Genomic DNA, 17,927 nt, shown 5'->3' on the forward strand with positions numbered 1-17,927 from the left:
GTAGAGGCAGAGGCCAGAAAAAGATGCGGACGTCCTTTTTACACAAACCCTTTGAAGTTCAGGCTTGTGGTATCAGCTGCCACTTCTAAATGCAAATTGATGGCATTGAATGTTGTCATTTAAACGCTTCGTTGATTCTATTTATCTAAATTAACAAACCGAAAATTTTGCAACATTCTCGATACAAACAGATTTATTCAATTAAATGGAAATAAAGCGGTTTCGAAGACAATAATTATGAACTTGTAGAAACAGTTACGGAGTGAAACTGTGGTGGAGTGAAACTGTGGTTTCGTCCTCGGTTTTAATTGATTTCCATCTAACTATACGTTTTAGCGAGATAGTAATAGAAACTTATTTACGAAGATTCTTCAGAGTTTTACAAAGATTAATTATAAAAAATGAATTAATTAAATCATCTCCCTCTTTGCAGGGCTCCTTAAGAAATTACAAAAGTTTTACGAACAGAAATTGCAAAAATAAATTATTTAAAATTCCGAATAAAAAGCAATTCAGTCGATTGATGGAATTAGCTACGCACACACTGAATCGGTCCATTGAGTTTCGATATCATTTCACAGATTTCATTGACTCAAGCCTATAGACTGAAAAAGTAGATATAAATATCTAAAATCCGTCAATCGCATACCATTAGGGCAGTTATCGAATCTATAACTTCATTTGATCAAAGTACTATCGACAGATTAAAATAAAATCTTTCACTTCATATACTTAACCACTTCTTTTGCTAGATTTTTATTCCATTCACTTTGACGTCGCGGTGCCAACTAATGAACAACGAACCACCTGTATATGTCTTCTTCGGCCACTTTGTTGGACTATGCTAACTCTGAAAAACATTTTCTTTCTGCGACGTTTTGTAACAAATTGCTTTTATATCAAACACATGGGGACACATTTAATGAAAATACAATTCAATGTCCTGTTCGATAAATGGATTTAAAAATTTACAATCGATTCTGTACACCTATACAACAGCGAGATTCTTTTTTGTAGCAACCAACATATGCAACAATAATAATGCCTTACAAACTCATTTGTGATAGGACTGCCTTACCGTTAAGGAAGAAGTGGTGCATAATTTGAATTATACATGCTCACTGTTTGCAGATGCAAATTTAAATTGAATTTACATGTAGCAGATGCGCTCGTTTCGTGAAAGAGGAATTTTTCTGGTAATTTCTAGTCAATTTTCATTTGCATTTTTTTTCCTCTGTTTTGTGCAACATGTACGTGGATACGACGAGACAAATTTAAATTGCATAATAAGCAGCAACGATGTTTGAAAAGGAATCTTGAAAATGGAGAAATTGTAGAAATTAGCTTAGGCAAAAGAACGAACGAGAAATTGTCTTTTATTTCAACTTTTTCATGATAAAAATAAGATTCCTTTTCAAGTCCATGAATTCAAAATTTATTTAAGAAATAAAGAAATTGCAAAGTTTCAGTATCAATTTACAACACTTCAAAACAGAAACTGTGCAGCTTAAACTGCTGAATGCAGCATCTGATGTAAGATAATTAATGTAAATATATCACCTACAAAGACTTTGAGTTTCTTAGAACACAAAAAAAAACTTCCGTGAAATAATCTGATAAATACTGTGCCACTCGCTCGTGGTAAGCGGGAACAACTAGTAATTTTCCACAAAAAACAAAAAAAAGAAAAGAAAAATCGTCGACAAGAAAAGGAGGAAATATGATACTGCCAGTTATGCTAGCTGTTATGTACAACTCTCAGGTGACGACACGGTGTGATTTGATTGAAACTTTAAATTGAACGTGACGACCAAGTTTGCCAGGTAAACTGAAACGAGTTCTACGCTGTAATTGGTTCTATGGTTTTTTGCGAAATGGAAACGGGTATCACCTACGCTGTAACGTAGAATATTAACATCACATCTGTTAAATGCCGAACAAATAAAGGCTTTCGTAAATGGGATATGCGGTGTGTATAATAATAGAGAACTTTAGCAAATCACACAATAACGACAAAACCAATAATTTCCAACAATAACGAAAACGATATTGACACGGAAAAATTTTATCATTGTGAATGAGGCGGGATGGGTAAATATGTTCACAAATCATGGTGTGTTATGTGGTGGCAGAATTCAAACTTCTTTCATTTTGTGTTTAAAATTTTTGAATCCGATTGATCTGACATTTTCAAATGAAAGCCACACAGAAGATATAAGCGTTTCATGTGAAAATGATAAATTTATATGAATCTCTCGATAGACCAGCGTTGACAATAAGTGAATTTCGAATTTTTATGAATAAATTCTAGTTTTAGTCTTCACAAGTTGTCAAGGATTTACTTTGAATTAGCATCTCCAACTAAGGAGAACTTATAAATATAAAATTGAATCCATGTGAAATAAAATCGCTGATTTAGCCTATCGGTTTAATCAATGGGAATTTTTGAAAAGAAAGACAAACGAGAGGAAAAAGCACTAGTCTTCAGTTTTAGGACGTGTGCTGAGAAAATCACTTTTCTGTTGAGGTAGAAACAACGATTTATGCACAGGACAACCGAAATAGACAAACGCCCAAATGAATCAAGACTCGAATTTATGCTCCAGTAGATCCAGTAATCCAGTATAGCTCCAGCAATCCAGTATATTTGAGTATATCCACTATATTGTCTATAAATGTGTTGACAGAATCGTCATATCGTTGATTGTTTATTTAATTTAGAATTTTTGTCTACAACGTGTGTCTCTGAACATACATAGATTTATTGAAATCTGTAGACTAGAACATTCTGAAGCTAGTGGAAATGAGATGGAAAAATTAGCTTGCCTTTTGACGACACAATTTACAAAACAAGTTGTGCTGTGGTGAGCATAACCTCACAAACAGCACGTGGAGCACATGCTCACCCGAAACACATTTTTTTTCGGGTAACTCCCTTTACCATTCAAATAGACACGTTGTAGACAAAAATTCTAAATTTGTAAGTTGACTCAAAATTTCTAGTTGTAAGATATTTGTCTCAAGTGGTTTATGAAACAACAGCATCAGACAAATATAAAATCGCACCCTCTGATTGGTTGCGCAATTTTTGACTCTCAATAATAATTGTCTTACAACTGGAAATTTTGAGCCATAAATAAGAAGTTAAATAAGATTGTCCACATAACAGATTTTTATGTAATTACACCCGCTACTCGTAAAATTCACCAGCACTGCAAATGAGGTATCAATGGAAAGCTTACAACTAGCATATTAGGGTCACATTAAGCGTCATCAGTACCAGCCCAGACCTGTCAAAAGTTCACACAGATTTTGAAAATTTTTGTTGTACATTTTTTACATCATCTATCAATGAATCTAATGAAACTAGACATTCCCCGAAAGTAGTTGAAGTCAGCTTTCCAATGAGCCCACTCTCACCCGGAACGATCTCCAAAAAATTAGGTTAAAAACACCCTTTTTCCATCTTCGGATATCTTCAGCCAGGAACCAAGTGTAGCTCGAGACTGTGTGATGCCTGTTTTGAGGTCTACTGGCAAAGACCTTTCAAACCATGTGTATATTCATCCCAGACGAAATAATAGCACTTTTTCACTGCTATTATTTCACCTAGGTAGATAAATTTTTTAAAGCTGAATATCTGCTTTTAAGATAGTTGTCCGGTGTCCGGTGCACAAATTATATTTTTCTACTTCAATTTAATTTCTGTTAAAGTACTTCATAAGTATTTTGAATTCTGCCACCACATAACACACCATGATTTGTGAACATATTTACCCATCCCGCCTCATTCACAATGATAAAATTTTTCCGTGTCAATATCGTTTTCGTTATTGTTGGAAATTATTGGTTTTGTCGTTATTGTGTGATTTGCTAAAGTTCTCTAATAATACCAATAATTGTGAATTTATTATGCTCGAACATATTGTAGACGGTTAGTGTCGTCATAAGTGGTATATTATATGCTGAAGTACTCTTCAATTTTCTTTGCCAGCAATAATACTTCATGTATCTAAGGGATGGTACAAGCAGAACTAACAGAAAGACTTTACAGGAACTAGACGGAAATTTGAAGAAAAAAGTAGAGTTTTATATTGACAAAACAACGGTAAAATGTTAGCTGCTGGTTTTCGACTTTCGAGAGTATAAACCTTTCAGGTTTGTGTACGGTTCGACATGATTTATTAATGAACTTATTGATTTATTGCCCCAATTTCGGTTGAGTTCGTTGTTTTAGTATAATTTTTTTTTATCGTTGTTTGATTCAAAGCCAGCAGTTTGTGCTTTGATAAGTTATGGAGATGATTATCGTTTTAATTTTCCTTCGTTTTTTCCCATTTTCTGACGATAAAACAATTTTTTTTTTGTATTATATATAGAAAAGTCATTCCGAGTTCCGTGTCATTTGTGTTAAATTTAATTGCAGCAGTATATTTCATTTGACAAATTATTGATAATTTATTATGGTTGGGGACTTGCTGTGCAGGTCACCATGAGTCTCCGAAGCGAATAAATTGAATGACATCGAGTAGGAAAAAATATTGAAATTAATCTTCGTAATTAGTCGAAACTCCACCATTTTATAGAGTGTTTTAACCTTTCACAGAAAATTATCGAATCTAGTTCTTCAGACAGACAGAAATCTTTCACTTCATTTGTTTCAACAGTTTCACTTCTGGTTTATATTAATGGTTTTCATTTCCAAAGTTTGATATAAAATCTTTTACTTCAATTCTTTTAACATAAGCTTAGCTATTCTCTATGGTGTTCGTTGTTGGTCACACACCTTAAGAGGAAAATACGACCCCTTCATCCCGCTTATGTGGCGTAAAGTGAAATTCATCCCTCTGAGCAAGCGTAAACAACTCTACTTTACCTACGTTGAAAGTCACATCTCATACAAGCTGCCTATATACAGCGTGAGATCCAAGAGGAAATTGCATCAATTGCAGAGAATGGAAAATCGATGTATTAAGGCTCTGTACCACCTACATCGCTTCACCTCAACGCCCTTCTTATACTCAACAAGTATACTTCCGATTGAGAAACTGGCAGCTGTTGAACGGATCACCTACGTCCACAAAGTCGTCAATTCGCTTGCCAAAAACAACTTCGACATTCGGTTTAACCATGAGATCTAATCACACCGCACTCGTCAAGCGAACCAGTTACACTGCTCCGGCAAACATCCCGCCTTGAAGTAATTGTCGACTGAGTATAATAAATTTTGTGGTGACGTCCGACATTTAATGTGCATTAAGACTTTTAAAGCCAGGCTCAAGACTGCGGTCATGAAAGACAGTGCTCACAAGTTCAATGTGATATCGCCTTACGTTTCTCTTAACTGATTTGAGTTGACTGGCTTACCGTTGTGATGATTGTTTTTCAGAGATATCTTTATAGTGTTATGGTCGTTTTGAAGTTTAACTTTATTTGCCTTTTTTGACGAATCTCTCTTAGAGAATTTACCTGTTGTATCAAGAGTATTTGTTTTTTTATTTTTACTTTTGATTGTACTTTTTGTATGAATTATGGGTCGTATCCCACGCACGCTTGTATAAGGGATGATAATAAACGGATTTATTTAAAAAAAATACCTCGAATTGCTTAAAAAAAATCACCATTTTCATGAATGAAATTTTCGTAAAAAAAATGTTTGAACCGTCAAGCAAACCTTAACAGAGTTGAGTTAATACCCCTTTCAAACTTGCGTAAACGGAATAGAGAATTTGTTGCTATTATTACATAAAATGTACCTGTATTTGCTTATCTGCCTCGCCTGTTCACAACAAAGGTTCAACCAGATATGCAACCTTTAACCGAGGGGTTGATTCCCACACCAAATAATCCCATATAATCTTTTTCAAAAAATCAGTGATTTACCCCTCGCAGTATACGCTGCTAATGTCGATCACTCGCTTCATTTAAATGCGATCGCTTCACCAACAAATGTCCACAAAAGCATTTTCATCCACAAACGTTGTCTTTCATATATTTTGCCAGTTAGATTGAACTTCACATTCACATAAAATAAAGAGGTGGTTATACGATGAGGGCCATATACAATGAGCTCCAACCTATCCACCAAAAACTGAAATAATGTCTCTACAGAAGTAATCTGGGAAAATTACCCAGTAATATTAACCAAGAAACATCTTCTCTAACTCTCTAACTCTTTTAAAGTCTACAGATTATTTGAAACAGATAATAAATCGCACAGTTGTCTTGGACACGGGCAATATTTCCATTAGTGGAAAATGCTTCTTCTAAGTATTGCCGAATATGTTCAAAATCTATTACAATGAAGTGAACTTTCGACTCATTAATTATGTATTTTGAGGTATTTAAAGAGAAATTGAAATTTAATATCTTCCTACAGGTTTGTTTTTATAACTTTACGGTACAGTTGTATTGCTTAAACGATTTGAATATTCATGATACATGCCCTGGGAACGAAAAGCTTCTACTTCCAACAAAACACTTCTGGTTTCTACGTCGTTTCTACTAATTTGTAACCACCTATAAAAAAGAAAAAAATGATAATTGCTTCCAAGCCAATAGTATTCATTTTTATAACTTGTATTTCCCACGTCTGACAAAATCTGGGAATGAGACTTAAAAAGCGTTGGGAAAATAACTGTTTGCGTAAATATTCATTCGATGAAAGTGTAAAATTCCTGCAATCATGCCTAACTAGCACTTTGCGCATTGTATTGTCAACCTTGGCTTCGTCTCGGATAGAAAATTTTCGCATTTACTTCAACACATGCTATGAAAATAGTTATTTTTACCCCGAGTTAAAAGTGCTGTGTTATCAATCCCTTAATTCTCTGCTTCTATTTCTTGTTATTCTGTATTGAGAGAAGTATACGAGAAATATAAATAAGTAAAATATTTAGAATAAGAAGGACTTTTAAACGTTCGTCGGTTTACTCATTCCAAGAACGCTCAATTTGGACAAGTAAAAACAAACGCCCAACATAGCGAGGATGTCAAGTGTACCTTGACCCATAATCACCACACCTGTGAGTTAGACAGGAAAATATTTTTGAACTTTTCTGTTATATTGTTGTCGTTTTAATGAATTAATTTGTCAATCAATTCAGTAGGAACTCAGTACTGTGACATTATGCACGCATAGAACAAAAAATAATTTGTTATAACGACTTCCATTCCTGTTCATATTTCATTAGTCTGTGTGGTGCTGTAGGTACCTGTAGCTCAACAATCATAATTATAATATTTATTCGTAACTTGGGGTTGGAAGTTGGCATATAATAAAAACTTTGTTTTATTGGATGAAAATTGTTTTCAGCGTCGATATATCGTTGTAACGAAGTTTAATTGTTTTTAAGTGGCATAACGTGACATTAAAATAAATGAAGTTAATTTTTCGTTACATTGTAAGATTTAAAAAAAAATGTGTGTCGGAACTAAGAACACAATAATATATCTGACAAACCTACATTTATGAAGAAACATTTAAAGATTTCCGTACTATTTTGGTAATTCTTGACTCCCTCGCACTCCAACGTCCACGTTTCTCAAATATTTTTACCATTATTCGGTTTTGTCGGGTTTTGTCGACTCCGCCCCGACCCTTGAGGACAGCTCTGAAGTATATATTTTACATTAGCGACATCAAGCCATTTTACAGCTTCCACACGCTCGTATAATAATGATGCATGAACATAAACATGCAATGACAATGCTTACAATATAGTAGGAAAATAAACCAGTTGACAAAATGCTGCGAGCGCTAATTAAACACATTTGTGAAATTGTTCAAGTGTAATTCAAGCCACCAGTAAAAATAATCAATAAAAACGTTGAGTGTTACTCAAAAACTGTTAAATAGGAAACTAAATAGGTCTTGGGGAAAAACAATGAAAAAATATTAATAATTTCATCGAAAAATTGGTTTTCATTATTTTCAACATATAACTAATTCCATACGGTTACACGGGGAACTTTACAATGCTTTTTACAATGCCCGGAAATTTAAGATACCTCAATTGTATTCGAATTGCTACAAAACATATTCAAGTCTACGAACGATTTACTTGCAGCATCATGCGAAAATTAAATTTTCTCAAGCGGACAACGTTGACACTTGCAATAATTTTCGTTTTCGCAGGGCTGCACAAGTAAAATACCTTACGTAATTGTTTGGAGATGGTTATTTTGCCACGAGGGATTATAGCCCTCGCCCTCGGCTCTCCCTATCGTCAAAATAAAAATCTCCAAACAAGGACGTAATGTACTATTACATGACTAGGGATAAAAAGATGAAGAGTGGAGTTTTCGTGTGAATTTTGTTGATCCGAGGCGTAGTCTGGTCAATAGTGCTTCAAACATGACAAGTACAGTTTTCGACACATGCAACATGTAAAAGTTTTTTTTTGTCGCATTCTCACTGTACAAAAACCTGAACTGTCATTAAACGTCATTTGAAAGCAATTGTCTCATTTCTCTTTCAGATACAACCTTCTCCTTCATAGATGTCTAAATTTTCCCACAGATACGTAATGAACTATAGTTTACACATTAAGTTTACAAATTTATAGACACATCTTATTGATCAAAAGAAATAATTTAAAATGGAAGTAATGCTTTAATGTTTACGTCATTTTGACAATAATATTCAAATGTCAAAATGAAATGTTTTTTCTCGTTTGCGTGGAATTAGACCTATATGGCTCTCGACTTTCGAACATTCATTTACGTCAATATTCAATTTATTGTTCCATAGCCACGTCAATATATATTTTTAAACAAAAACTGTAAATTGATTATAGTCCCCGAACTTCCCGATATTTCAAGAATCCAATTATACGCAATACATAAGTATAAATACGACACGTACACATCAGTGTACATCTATATACTCCCAAAATTTTATTTATGAGTTATTGGGAACAGAAACCACATAAATATATATATTTATTGTGTGAATGCACGAACGTCGTATATTATACGTGAAGCATCTATATACAATAAACACATAAAATAACCTAGAGAGTATCATATAGAACGTTGTGTAGTATACCTATCACCACACAGCCAATCCATTTTCCTTTCAATTTATTTTTCTAATTCCATGGAAAATCTAATTTTACAAAAAACACTTGACAATAAATAAAATATCGATTGTGATACAATATCGAGTGGTTGTGTGTAAAATGCTATAGAGAACAATCACTTATCTTAACAGTGTGTACTGTGTAGTGTTATATTATACACACTTCGTCAATGGATGTTGCAGGGGATACAACAAATACACAAACTTTTCGAATTAAAATACTGTAGGCCAAAGTGGTGGAGGCACATCACCGACATTGTTGTGGAGAGTTAACCTGTTATGTTTATTTATTCTGTTCGGGGAGTATCAAATGTTGATGATATTCACGTTACGAATGTACAGATGGAGAAAAAACCAACGACACCGGAGAAACGATAATTCTTTTTCCATTCTTTTGTCGAGTAGGTACCGAAAGCAGCAGTATTTGAGTAATAATAGAGATAAACCGTTCATTGGATATGGTCGAAAGCGAGTTTACTTTTAAGCTATAACGTTTCTGGTGTTTTTAGGTTTTAAAATCAGTAAATTGAATTATAAGAGCAGGGTTGGATCTTAATATCTACTTCAAAGGGTTCTTCATTTAAAAACCGAAAAAACCCGGTTTTTTAGTGTCCCAAATTAAGCTGTTACAATTCGTACAATCAAACGCTTCAAAGTTGAGAAAACTGTAAAGTATAGTTTCCACTTAAAAAGCACTCCGTTTAGCCTCCGTTTACATGACAGTTGTAAAGTTGAACAAAGGAACTGTCACGTAAACGGAGTAAAAAATGGAAATAAATTCAATTTACACTCCGTTTGCGTGACAGTTCTTTTGTTCTATTTTACAACTGTCATGTAGACGGAGGCTAAACGGAGTGCTCTTTTTAAGTGGAAACTATACTTAAAGTATAGTTTCCACTTAAAAATAGCACTCCGTTTAGCCTCCGTTTACATGACAGTTGTAAAATAGAACAAAGGAACTGTCACGTAAACGGAGTAAAAAATTGAAATAAATTCAATTTCCACTCCGTTTGCGTGACAGTTCTTTTGTTCTATTTTACAACTGTCATGTAGACGGAGGCTAAACGGAGTGGTCTTTTTAAGTGGAAACTATACTTAACTTTATTACTCCTCAGTAGATTGGAATACAGTTGTTCCGTTTGTGTACACGTTTGTGTTCAAATATATGGATTATATAAATGAGAGTTCCTTCCAAGAAAATTCATACAGTTGTAAAATTACAAGTTCAACTGGATCAGACCATCTACCAAAATATTCAAAAGTTCATCATCTGTGTCCTGGTGCAATGCCCAGATCATAGCGCCTCTCACGCCAATCTGTTGTCCATAATTCATTTTAATTTGAAATGATTCAACATCATCATAGGATATAAAAACGCTAGTGGCTGGATTGTACAGCCAAGGCGTTTGACTAGCGCTATCCCAATATCTGGTCCAACCATTACCGGCAGTTGTTGGGCTAGTCAGCAAGCCTTGCGACCGTAGATTACGATATTTCCAAATACCGGAGTATGTCTCTATTGATCCTGGACAAGGTTCAAACGACACTTCATCATCTTGATCACCCATTGGTATTACGTTAGATTTAGACACGTACATGTTCGTCGGATCTTGCGACATATCAACAGTTGCAGTTGACGAACGACCATAGAATGGAAATCCTACTACCAGCTGGCTTTTTGGTATTTTGGCATTGATCCAAGAATTGATAGCTTGCTTAAAAGAATTTTGCACACCTTTTACCGGTGTAAAATCGAAGGGAGAATTCGGACCAGTCGTTGCGCTCGACGCCACATTAATATCGTATGCCATTACGCTAATGAAGTCCACTACTTTTGCGAATTCGCTCACATCCGTCATTGGCGTGTCGTTAACGTCGAAAGGCTCTACCCGCACGCCTAACGTGAGCAGTTTCGGCGAGAGAAGGAATGCCACGTTGAATGCGAGTCTTATTTCCCGTAATAAGATTAGCAAGTTTTTCGCATCGTTTGCTTTATCAACGGGATTGCAGCTAATACTCTTTCGTCCAGGATATTGCCAAACAATGTCAATACCATCGAGATCGTACTGTAGTATCAACGAAGTTAATGCAGTGGTAAAGATTAACCGACGATCAATTCGTGAGACCATTTCCGAAAAATGAACGGATCCGGTATAACCACCAACAGAAAGTGAAACTTTGACGCCCTCTTGATGAGCTTTGGCAACCAGGCTGGGTATGAGCGCTTCAGCTTCGGCCGTTAAAACGGGTCGATAGTTGTCTCCCACAATGGCAAAAGCTATGGAGAAGGAAACAGTCATTTTCTCAGTTTGCGTCGCAATTGTGCGAATAACTCGAATGAGATGAATAATATTTGTGGTTCCGTAAATTCATACCGTAATTAACATGACTGAGCTTCGAAAATGGAACATTCTCTGGACTCAAAAACTGAGAGCCAGACTCAGTATAGTATCCAATTATTGTGAAATTATTTGTTTGAGTTGCAGCGAATGGCACCAGCAATGATGCAGAAAGAACCAGCTCAAGAAAATACAACATTTCGAGTCCAAAATGTGAATTGAATGAACAAAAAAATATTTTTTTTCGTGTGTTTTATATATTGTATTGTTAACGATTCTTGCATACGTGAGAAGCTTTTTTGAGATCGTGATCTTCGTTAAGAATATAATTCACGAGCTCACAATTTTTACATGCGACTCACACAATTTTCCTTGAAAAAGTCGGACAAGTGTTCTCCCTGTTATTTATTTTATTAGGCCGAGAACTCACCTCGCAGCGAAATTGATTTTCCGTGCAAAAACATAAGCTGGCTTACAACATGACAGCTTTAAATTTACTGTCCGCCCGAAGTGAGTCTATGTCGTCTTAGTAGTGATTATGACAGAAAATGTTTAAAAAATTTTGGAAATTTTTTAAGAATTTATTTCCCTTAAAATAGGCCCTGATAGAAATATAACTTTTTTATTCTGGTACTTGGTGAAACCCCGGTCAAATTTTGAAATATTGATCTTGACGCATTGTAATGATCGGAACAGGTCAGGTTTACCCAAACTGATTCAATAAATTATGGCCTGATTAATAACTGAAAGCTGATTATATTGACATGACACGACCTCAAACCTGACAAGTTGACATGAAATTTGTATACAGTGTTTAAGGAGAGCGAAAACCAGTTAAATTTAATTGGTCTCGGGGTCAGTTGTCAAATATTCACCAATGAAAAAAGAAATTGAGAGTTGAGCCCAGTTTAAATTTGTATGTGATTTCTCTCATTTTGACGTGTGACCCCGAGACCAGTTGAAACAAAGTGGTCAAAAATCGCTCTCCTTAAACACTGTATGATACATTCAGGTTAACTGGAGCCTGAACTGACAGATTTGATTGAAAATTACCTGATCTGATTTGAAATTTCAGGCAATCCTGTTTTTGACCTTGGTTGACCTATTCCGACTCTTAAATTTTAAGAAGTTACAAATTTTATAAAATGAAAGCTAAGTACTGCAGTAACATGTGATCCTATTTTCTAGGAATAAAATTCGTTTGCACCGAAGCAAAAGTTTTTTCCAAATTGTAAAATCCATCGGCGATAAAGTGAGTTAAATTTTATGTTCCGAACGTTGAGAAATCTATTGTGAGCTTTGTATTGTAGCCGCCTGGAAACACTAAGCCATTCTGTGCCATTTTGCGAAAAATAAAATTTCAAGTCTGTAATCTTCACCTCATCCGTTTATACAATTTTAATGAGTAAAGTTATGGAAATCGCAATCGTTTATCCTCATTTTGCATAAAACATACGTCTAACTGGTTTCACTGAAAACGAAGTCGGTTTTAACGATTTTTTTTCTATTTCTTTATTTTTAATTCAAAAATACCATGCTCGGTGTAGTCAGTGTCAGAGTGGTTGTTGTTGTCGAAAACAACTTAAAATCGTATATATCCTCGGCACACACAACAATAATTTGCAGTCTTTGCACTACGGACAAAGCTATATCATCATTCCGTTATTTATTGTATCGCACACCAGCAGCTTGTAGTATAGCCAATGATTTATACACATAGCACGGATCCAATAACTCATAGTCCTCATTTTACAGTCAATAGTTTGCTTAAACGGATGTACTCAAGGGAACGAAGTCTTTACGATCATAAACATTGTGCCCTGCTTTAAATTGATGACAAAGAGACCACAAGATAAAGTTCAGTCGGTTTGAAATTCGGTAAAATTTCACCATGAGTCAGCATTATCGCACAATTTTTATTTGTGAATGAGTCAGGCTTTTGTCTGGAAATGTTAGTGGAGTATCTCTCTTTGGGTTCGCATTCTGTTGAATTAATGTTGCATTTTATCGCTGGGGAATATTATTGTGAATGTATTTTCAACTGTTTTTTTTTGTCTTCGTTTTATATTTCATCCGAGGGAAGATGAACATTTTACCTTACCGAAAATCGTAGAAAACGAAAACATTTAATGAACACAGCCCAGAGCGCTTAAGCAGAAGCGATGAAATTGCAACACAAATTTCCACTTAAAACTTAACCTCTTCGACATAGACTCTATGTGGCTCAGACTTATGTATATTTTGTAGCAACGGAAAGAGAAAATTAATCTCTTTTTGAAATGAATATAAAATAAAAATTGTGTCCCGGTTTTATGCGGATTTGTAAATGGCAAAGTTGCATTTATTTACAATTTCCATTCTAAACGGTTGCACACAACCACAGCAAATATATCTTGCCACAGCATAGACAGTTCGGAAATGAGCTTTGTTGCTTTTATTTTTTTTTATTTATATTCATCACTTTTCCCAACAAAGCATACTTTCCATTTGAATTCTCCATGGACAACGTCCGCGCAGAGCATTACACACAAGACTATAGAATATTCCATGAGCATATTTTATTAGTTTTACAACTTTTACAATTAGACATGGGTTGATACCCTTTATATTCATGGAGCGAGATTCTCCAGATGACTGTTCTAATTATGTGTGTCCTTGTATTGTCTCTTTTATAGGACAATTCGACGGTTTTTTTATGTTTCGTTATTGTAAATAATAATTTTATTGCTATTGTCATACAACCGCCTCAATCGTTCTATGCTATAGCAGGGAAACTATTTTCATTAAACGACAATGCATTTATTTTGATAATCTGGTCTTTCCATTTAATGAAAGGACTGATGTGGGCGTATATTCATTTTCTATACGTACTAGGCCCCACCTCTTGGGTAGGTCAGGTCCCTTGACTGGCATTTTTTTCTTTCTATAATTCCAGTCTTAGTTTTCCAGCCATCTTTAAATAAGGTGGTGTTTTTGAGATTACAAAACTAAAGTCACATGAAAAGGTGATGTCTCTTTTATTTAGAAAACAGCAGATTCACATGCTTCATTTTACTCATATTTATTTAATTTCCTGAAGAAACAAAAAGAGCTATGAGTTGTAGGTCCAGCGAGCGATGTCTTACTCCTAATATGAGTCTCCTATATAGTCTACTAAAAGCGCTGAACAGGTGGCGCATTTCTTGCCTGTGAAAAAAACTCATGTGAATTACGGCCCTCGCTTCGCTCTGGCAAAGTTCACACTCGTGCAAACACTTTAGGAACGAAAAAAAATTGTCGTATATCGCAGATTACCAGTCCAATAAAGTCCAATGTTCGAATTTAACCTCAGGAATTACGATACTGGTCGAAAACCATTCATATTTTCAAATCTGCAATTTTTGAAGCCTCTGAGAATTACTCGAGTTATCGTGTTATCAAGCAAGCAAGATTGTTTTAGACTTCTAGATTGTTCGACCAGAAATCCAGATTCACTTACTCGTCGAATAAGAAATTTTTCTGGAAATCCGTTGCAAAAATGTCGTAACAAGTTGTGTTTACAATTCCAATTACTCCAACCTCACTACTCCAATATTAACCATCTACAAAAATTACTTAAGTTATCACGATAACAAGGAAAAGCGTCTGAGTATAATTTCTCCCATATCTTGTAAAAACGATCACAAAATTATAGTTTTACTCTTTACTCTTTTACTCCATTACGAGTCGTTTATATTGTCTTCTAAAAAGCACTATGAATGGAATGTCCAGCGAGGTACGTTTAACTCCTAATATGAGTCTACTAAAAGCGCTGAAAAGGCGGCGTATTTCTTGCCTACCTCTTGGAAAAATAAAACTCGTGTGAATTACTGCCCTCGCTTCGCTCTGGCCGCAAAGTTCACACTCGTTCAAACATTTTAGGAACGAAAAAAATTCTTTTAAGAATACGATTTCACCCAAAAATTGTCGTATATCCCAGATTACTAGTCCAATTAAATTGCAATGTTCGAGTTTAACCACATGAATTTCCCTACTGGTCGAAATTGATTTTTGAAGCCTCTGAGAATTACACGAGCTATCGGTTTCTCAAGCAAGCAAGCAAAAACTTTTTTGGGAAGTACTTCTAAACTGTTAGACCAGAAAACCAGAATTTCACTACTCGTCAAATAAGAAATTTTTCTGGAAATCCGTTGCAAAAATGTCGTGGTATAACAAGTTATCTTTACAATTACTCCAAACTCACTACTCCAATATGTCATTCTCTGTCAATTAAAACAAAAAATTTGAAAATCGGGTAAAAATTACTCAAGTTATCGCGCGGTAACAAGAAAAAGCGTCTGTGTAGAATATCTCCCATCTCGTTGTTCGAATATTATCCATCAGCAAACTCAGCCTCAAGAGTTTCAATCTTCGTCGATTAAGACAAAATCTTTGAAAATCGGATAAGAATTATGGAAGTTATCGCGGTAACAAGTAAAAAACTCTCTTGAGAATTACTCCCAACTCATTACTCCAATATTGCCCATCCACGAACTTAACCTCATGATTTTCATTCTCCGTCGATTAAAACCAAAATTTTGAAAATCGGTAAAGAATTACTCGAGTTATCGAGTCCACAAGTGACGTTTTCTGTATTTAACGTTTTTTGCCAATGTAGAACATTTTCAAAATATCAAAGTGAACTTAGCGTTACGGACATTTAAGGGTATTTTCTTTCATAAGACCCTGACTTTCAGTCAAGGGAATAACACATTTTCGATTTTTTGCCCCGCACGAAGTACTAGGAGCTGCTAGGAAACATTGTGCGGTTTGTGAATTCGAAAAGCACGGTAAGAGGGCAGAGCATTTGAGTAATATTCGATTTTCAAAATCCTTTTTCCCCTGAAAGAATATGAAAATTGTGTAAAAATGGGAAAAATCGCTATTTTGGGGTGCTGTTCCTGTATATGCGAAGAAATATGGACACATAAACTACCTTTCAAATGACCATGTACATTTTGTGTAAATCGAGAAATTTCTGTAAGAATATTGTAAGTCTTCGGTTGAAAACTTAACTTAAATTTTAAAACCAATAGGCCCATTAGTACGTGACACCCCACACGACCCTGTACAGCTCGCGTAACTGGAGAAATTTTGGTAAGAAAAGAGCAAGTTTTCGTTTTTTGACCACCAGCCACACAAGCTTCAAAGAATTTTTTTGAAAGTATTTGGCTTCTAGAGATTTTGGTAGGCTGTTTTTCAAAAGAATCCCTCTGATTCTACACTTACTTCGACCAGATTCCCGATGCTTCCTTGTAATAGCTGGAGAAACAGTCAGTAAAGGTTTTTCAAAAATCTATCGATGGAAAGTTATTACGCTAATCGTAATATGTGAAGGGTGTATTGTCCATAGAGGGCAAGCCTGACTAAAAAAAAAAATACATTTTTATAGTGGCAATAATGTTGATGTTTTTCCACGTTTTTAAATATTTACCCATGAAATCAGGTCCCGTCTAGCTGGTCAAAATTTAATGGTTAATCCTATCAAACAACATTTCCTAATTGCAACAAAATGTTCTCTATCGCAATCAATACAATCTTCCTACTTCCTGAGTGGTTCAAGCAAACCATGGACGAATCAACTGTTTCCTTCGAGCACATACATCATTTTATGCCCCGAATAATGTTCATTTAACCAATCACCCCATCTTACCCATATCGGATATAATATACTGTACTTATGCTTATCACAGTATTTTAAAATGTTTTTTACGGATTTTTATATCGATGCGCGCGGTATAGAAAGCAAGAAGAACATAAGACGAGAGAAAAAAAAAACATAAGAAAGAAAACTCGTAAAACGAATATTTTTCCATAAAATCACTTTATTTCGGTCTGCTTGCAGTCATGCATGATCACTGTAAAGATAAATTTTTTATTATTAAATTTATTTATGATTGATGTTGAATTGTAAGCATGTATATAAAGCATAAATAATCAAGCAATAAATCAATTGAGTAGAGAGAGAGAGAGAAATCTGCGGTTGGAAATTTATAGATAAAATAAAAAGTTTGTTAAGCTTTTGATGCCTTTAATTGGCATTAGTGTTTCGTTTGTACGTTTTTTTTTCTATCTTTATTTTTTCATTTTATCTTCTCAAATTTTCGTGGTGGGAGGCTAATCCATTTAAAGTTTCGGTCTTTTTTGATACATGACGGTATCAATGCTTGAGACAATAGAAAGTGTATTTTTGTAGATTGACAGGACGAGTAACTTATATAAAATGCTATCAGCTTGATGAGGGACGAATTACGCGATAAAAACCAATTAGAAGAGGAAGTGTAATTGACTTCGATGGTTCACAGTTCACATTATCTTCCTTGAATTATTTATCAATTTTAAGCGAAAGCTCATCGACTAAGAAGTGGTTTTACTGTCTTAACAACATCGTTAGATTCAATAATTATCTTATATGTGGATTTTGTCGTTGTCCTGCTTTACAACTGTTCACGAAATTTCATTGAGTTCATTGAGATTTTGCTCGGAAT

At 34.8% G+C, this 17,927-nt stretch overlaps 2 protein-coding genes across 3 annotated transcripts in view; one reads left to right on the forward strand and one right to left on the reverse strand.

The window, feature by feature from the left end:
• The window catches only part of LOC119084010 (1-phosphatidylinositol 4,5-bisphosphate phosphodiesterase epsilon-1-like), a 140,947-nt gene that overhangs the window by 55,118 nt on the left and 67,902 nt on the right, over positions 1 to 17,927 (forward strand). The gene's annotated exons all lie outside the window — the stretch shown is intronic.
• LOC119084012 (chitinase A1-like) lies at positions 10,143 to 11,631 on the reverse strand. Its single transcript, XM_037193827.1, has 2 exons — positions 11,458 to 11,631; positions 10,143 to 11,360 (listed from the first exon to the last, which is right to left on the reverse strand). The coding sequence occupies exons 1-2, from the start codon at positions 11,618 to 11,620 to the stop codon at positions 10,300 to 10,302; spliced, it is 1,224 nt and encodes a 407-aa protein (XP_037049722.1). The 5' UTR covers positions 11,621 to 11,631; the 3' UTR covers positions 10,143 to 10,299.

This window comes from Bradysia coprophila, unplaced genomic scaffold (genome assembly GCF_014529535.1).
Source record: "Bradysia coprophila strain Holo2 unplaced genomic scaffold, BU_Bcop_v1 contig_732, whole genome shotgun sequence".
NCBI classification, from domain to species: domain Eukaryota; kingdom Metazoa; phylum Arthropoda; class Insecta; order Diptera; family Sciaridae; genus Bradysia; species Bradysia coprophila.

What these genes read in the sequence shown, in the direction of transcription:
- LOC119084012 (XM_037193827.1), bottom strand. Translation starts at nt 11,620, where the DNA reads ATGTTGTATTTTCTTGAGCTGGTTCTTTCTGCATCATTGCTGGTGCCA. An exon ending in GCTCAGTCATGTTAATTACG is followed by an intron (nt 11,361 to 11,457) that starts GTATGAATTTAC and finishes CCTTCTCCATAG; the next exon opens with CTTTTGCCATTGTGGGAGAC.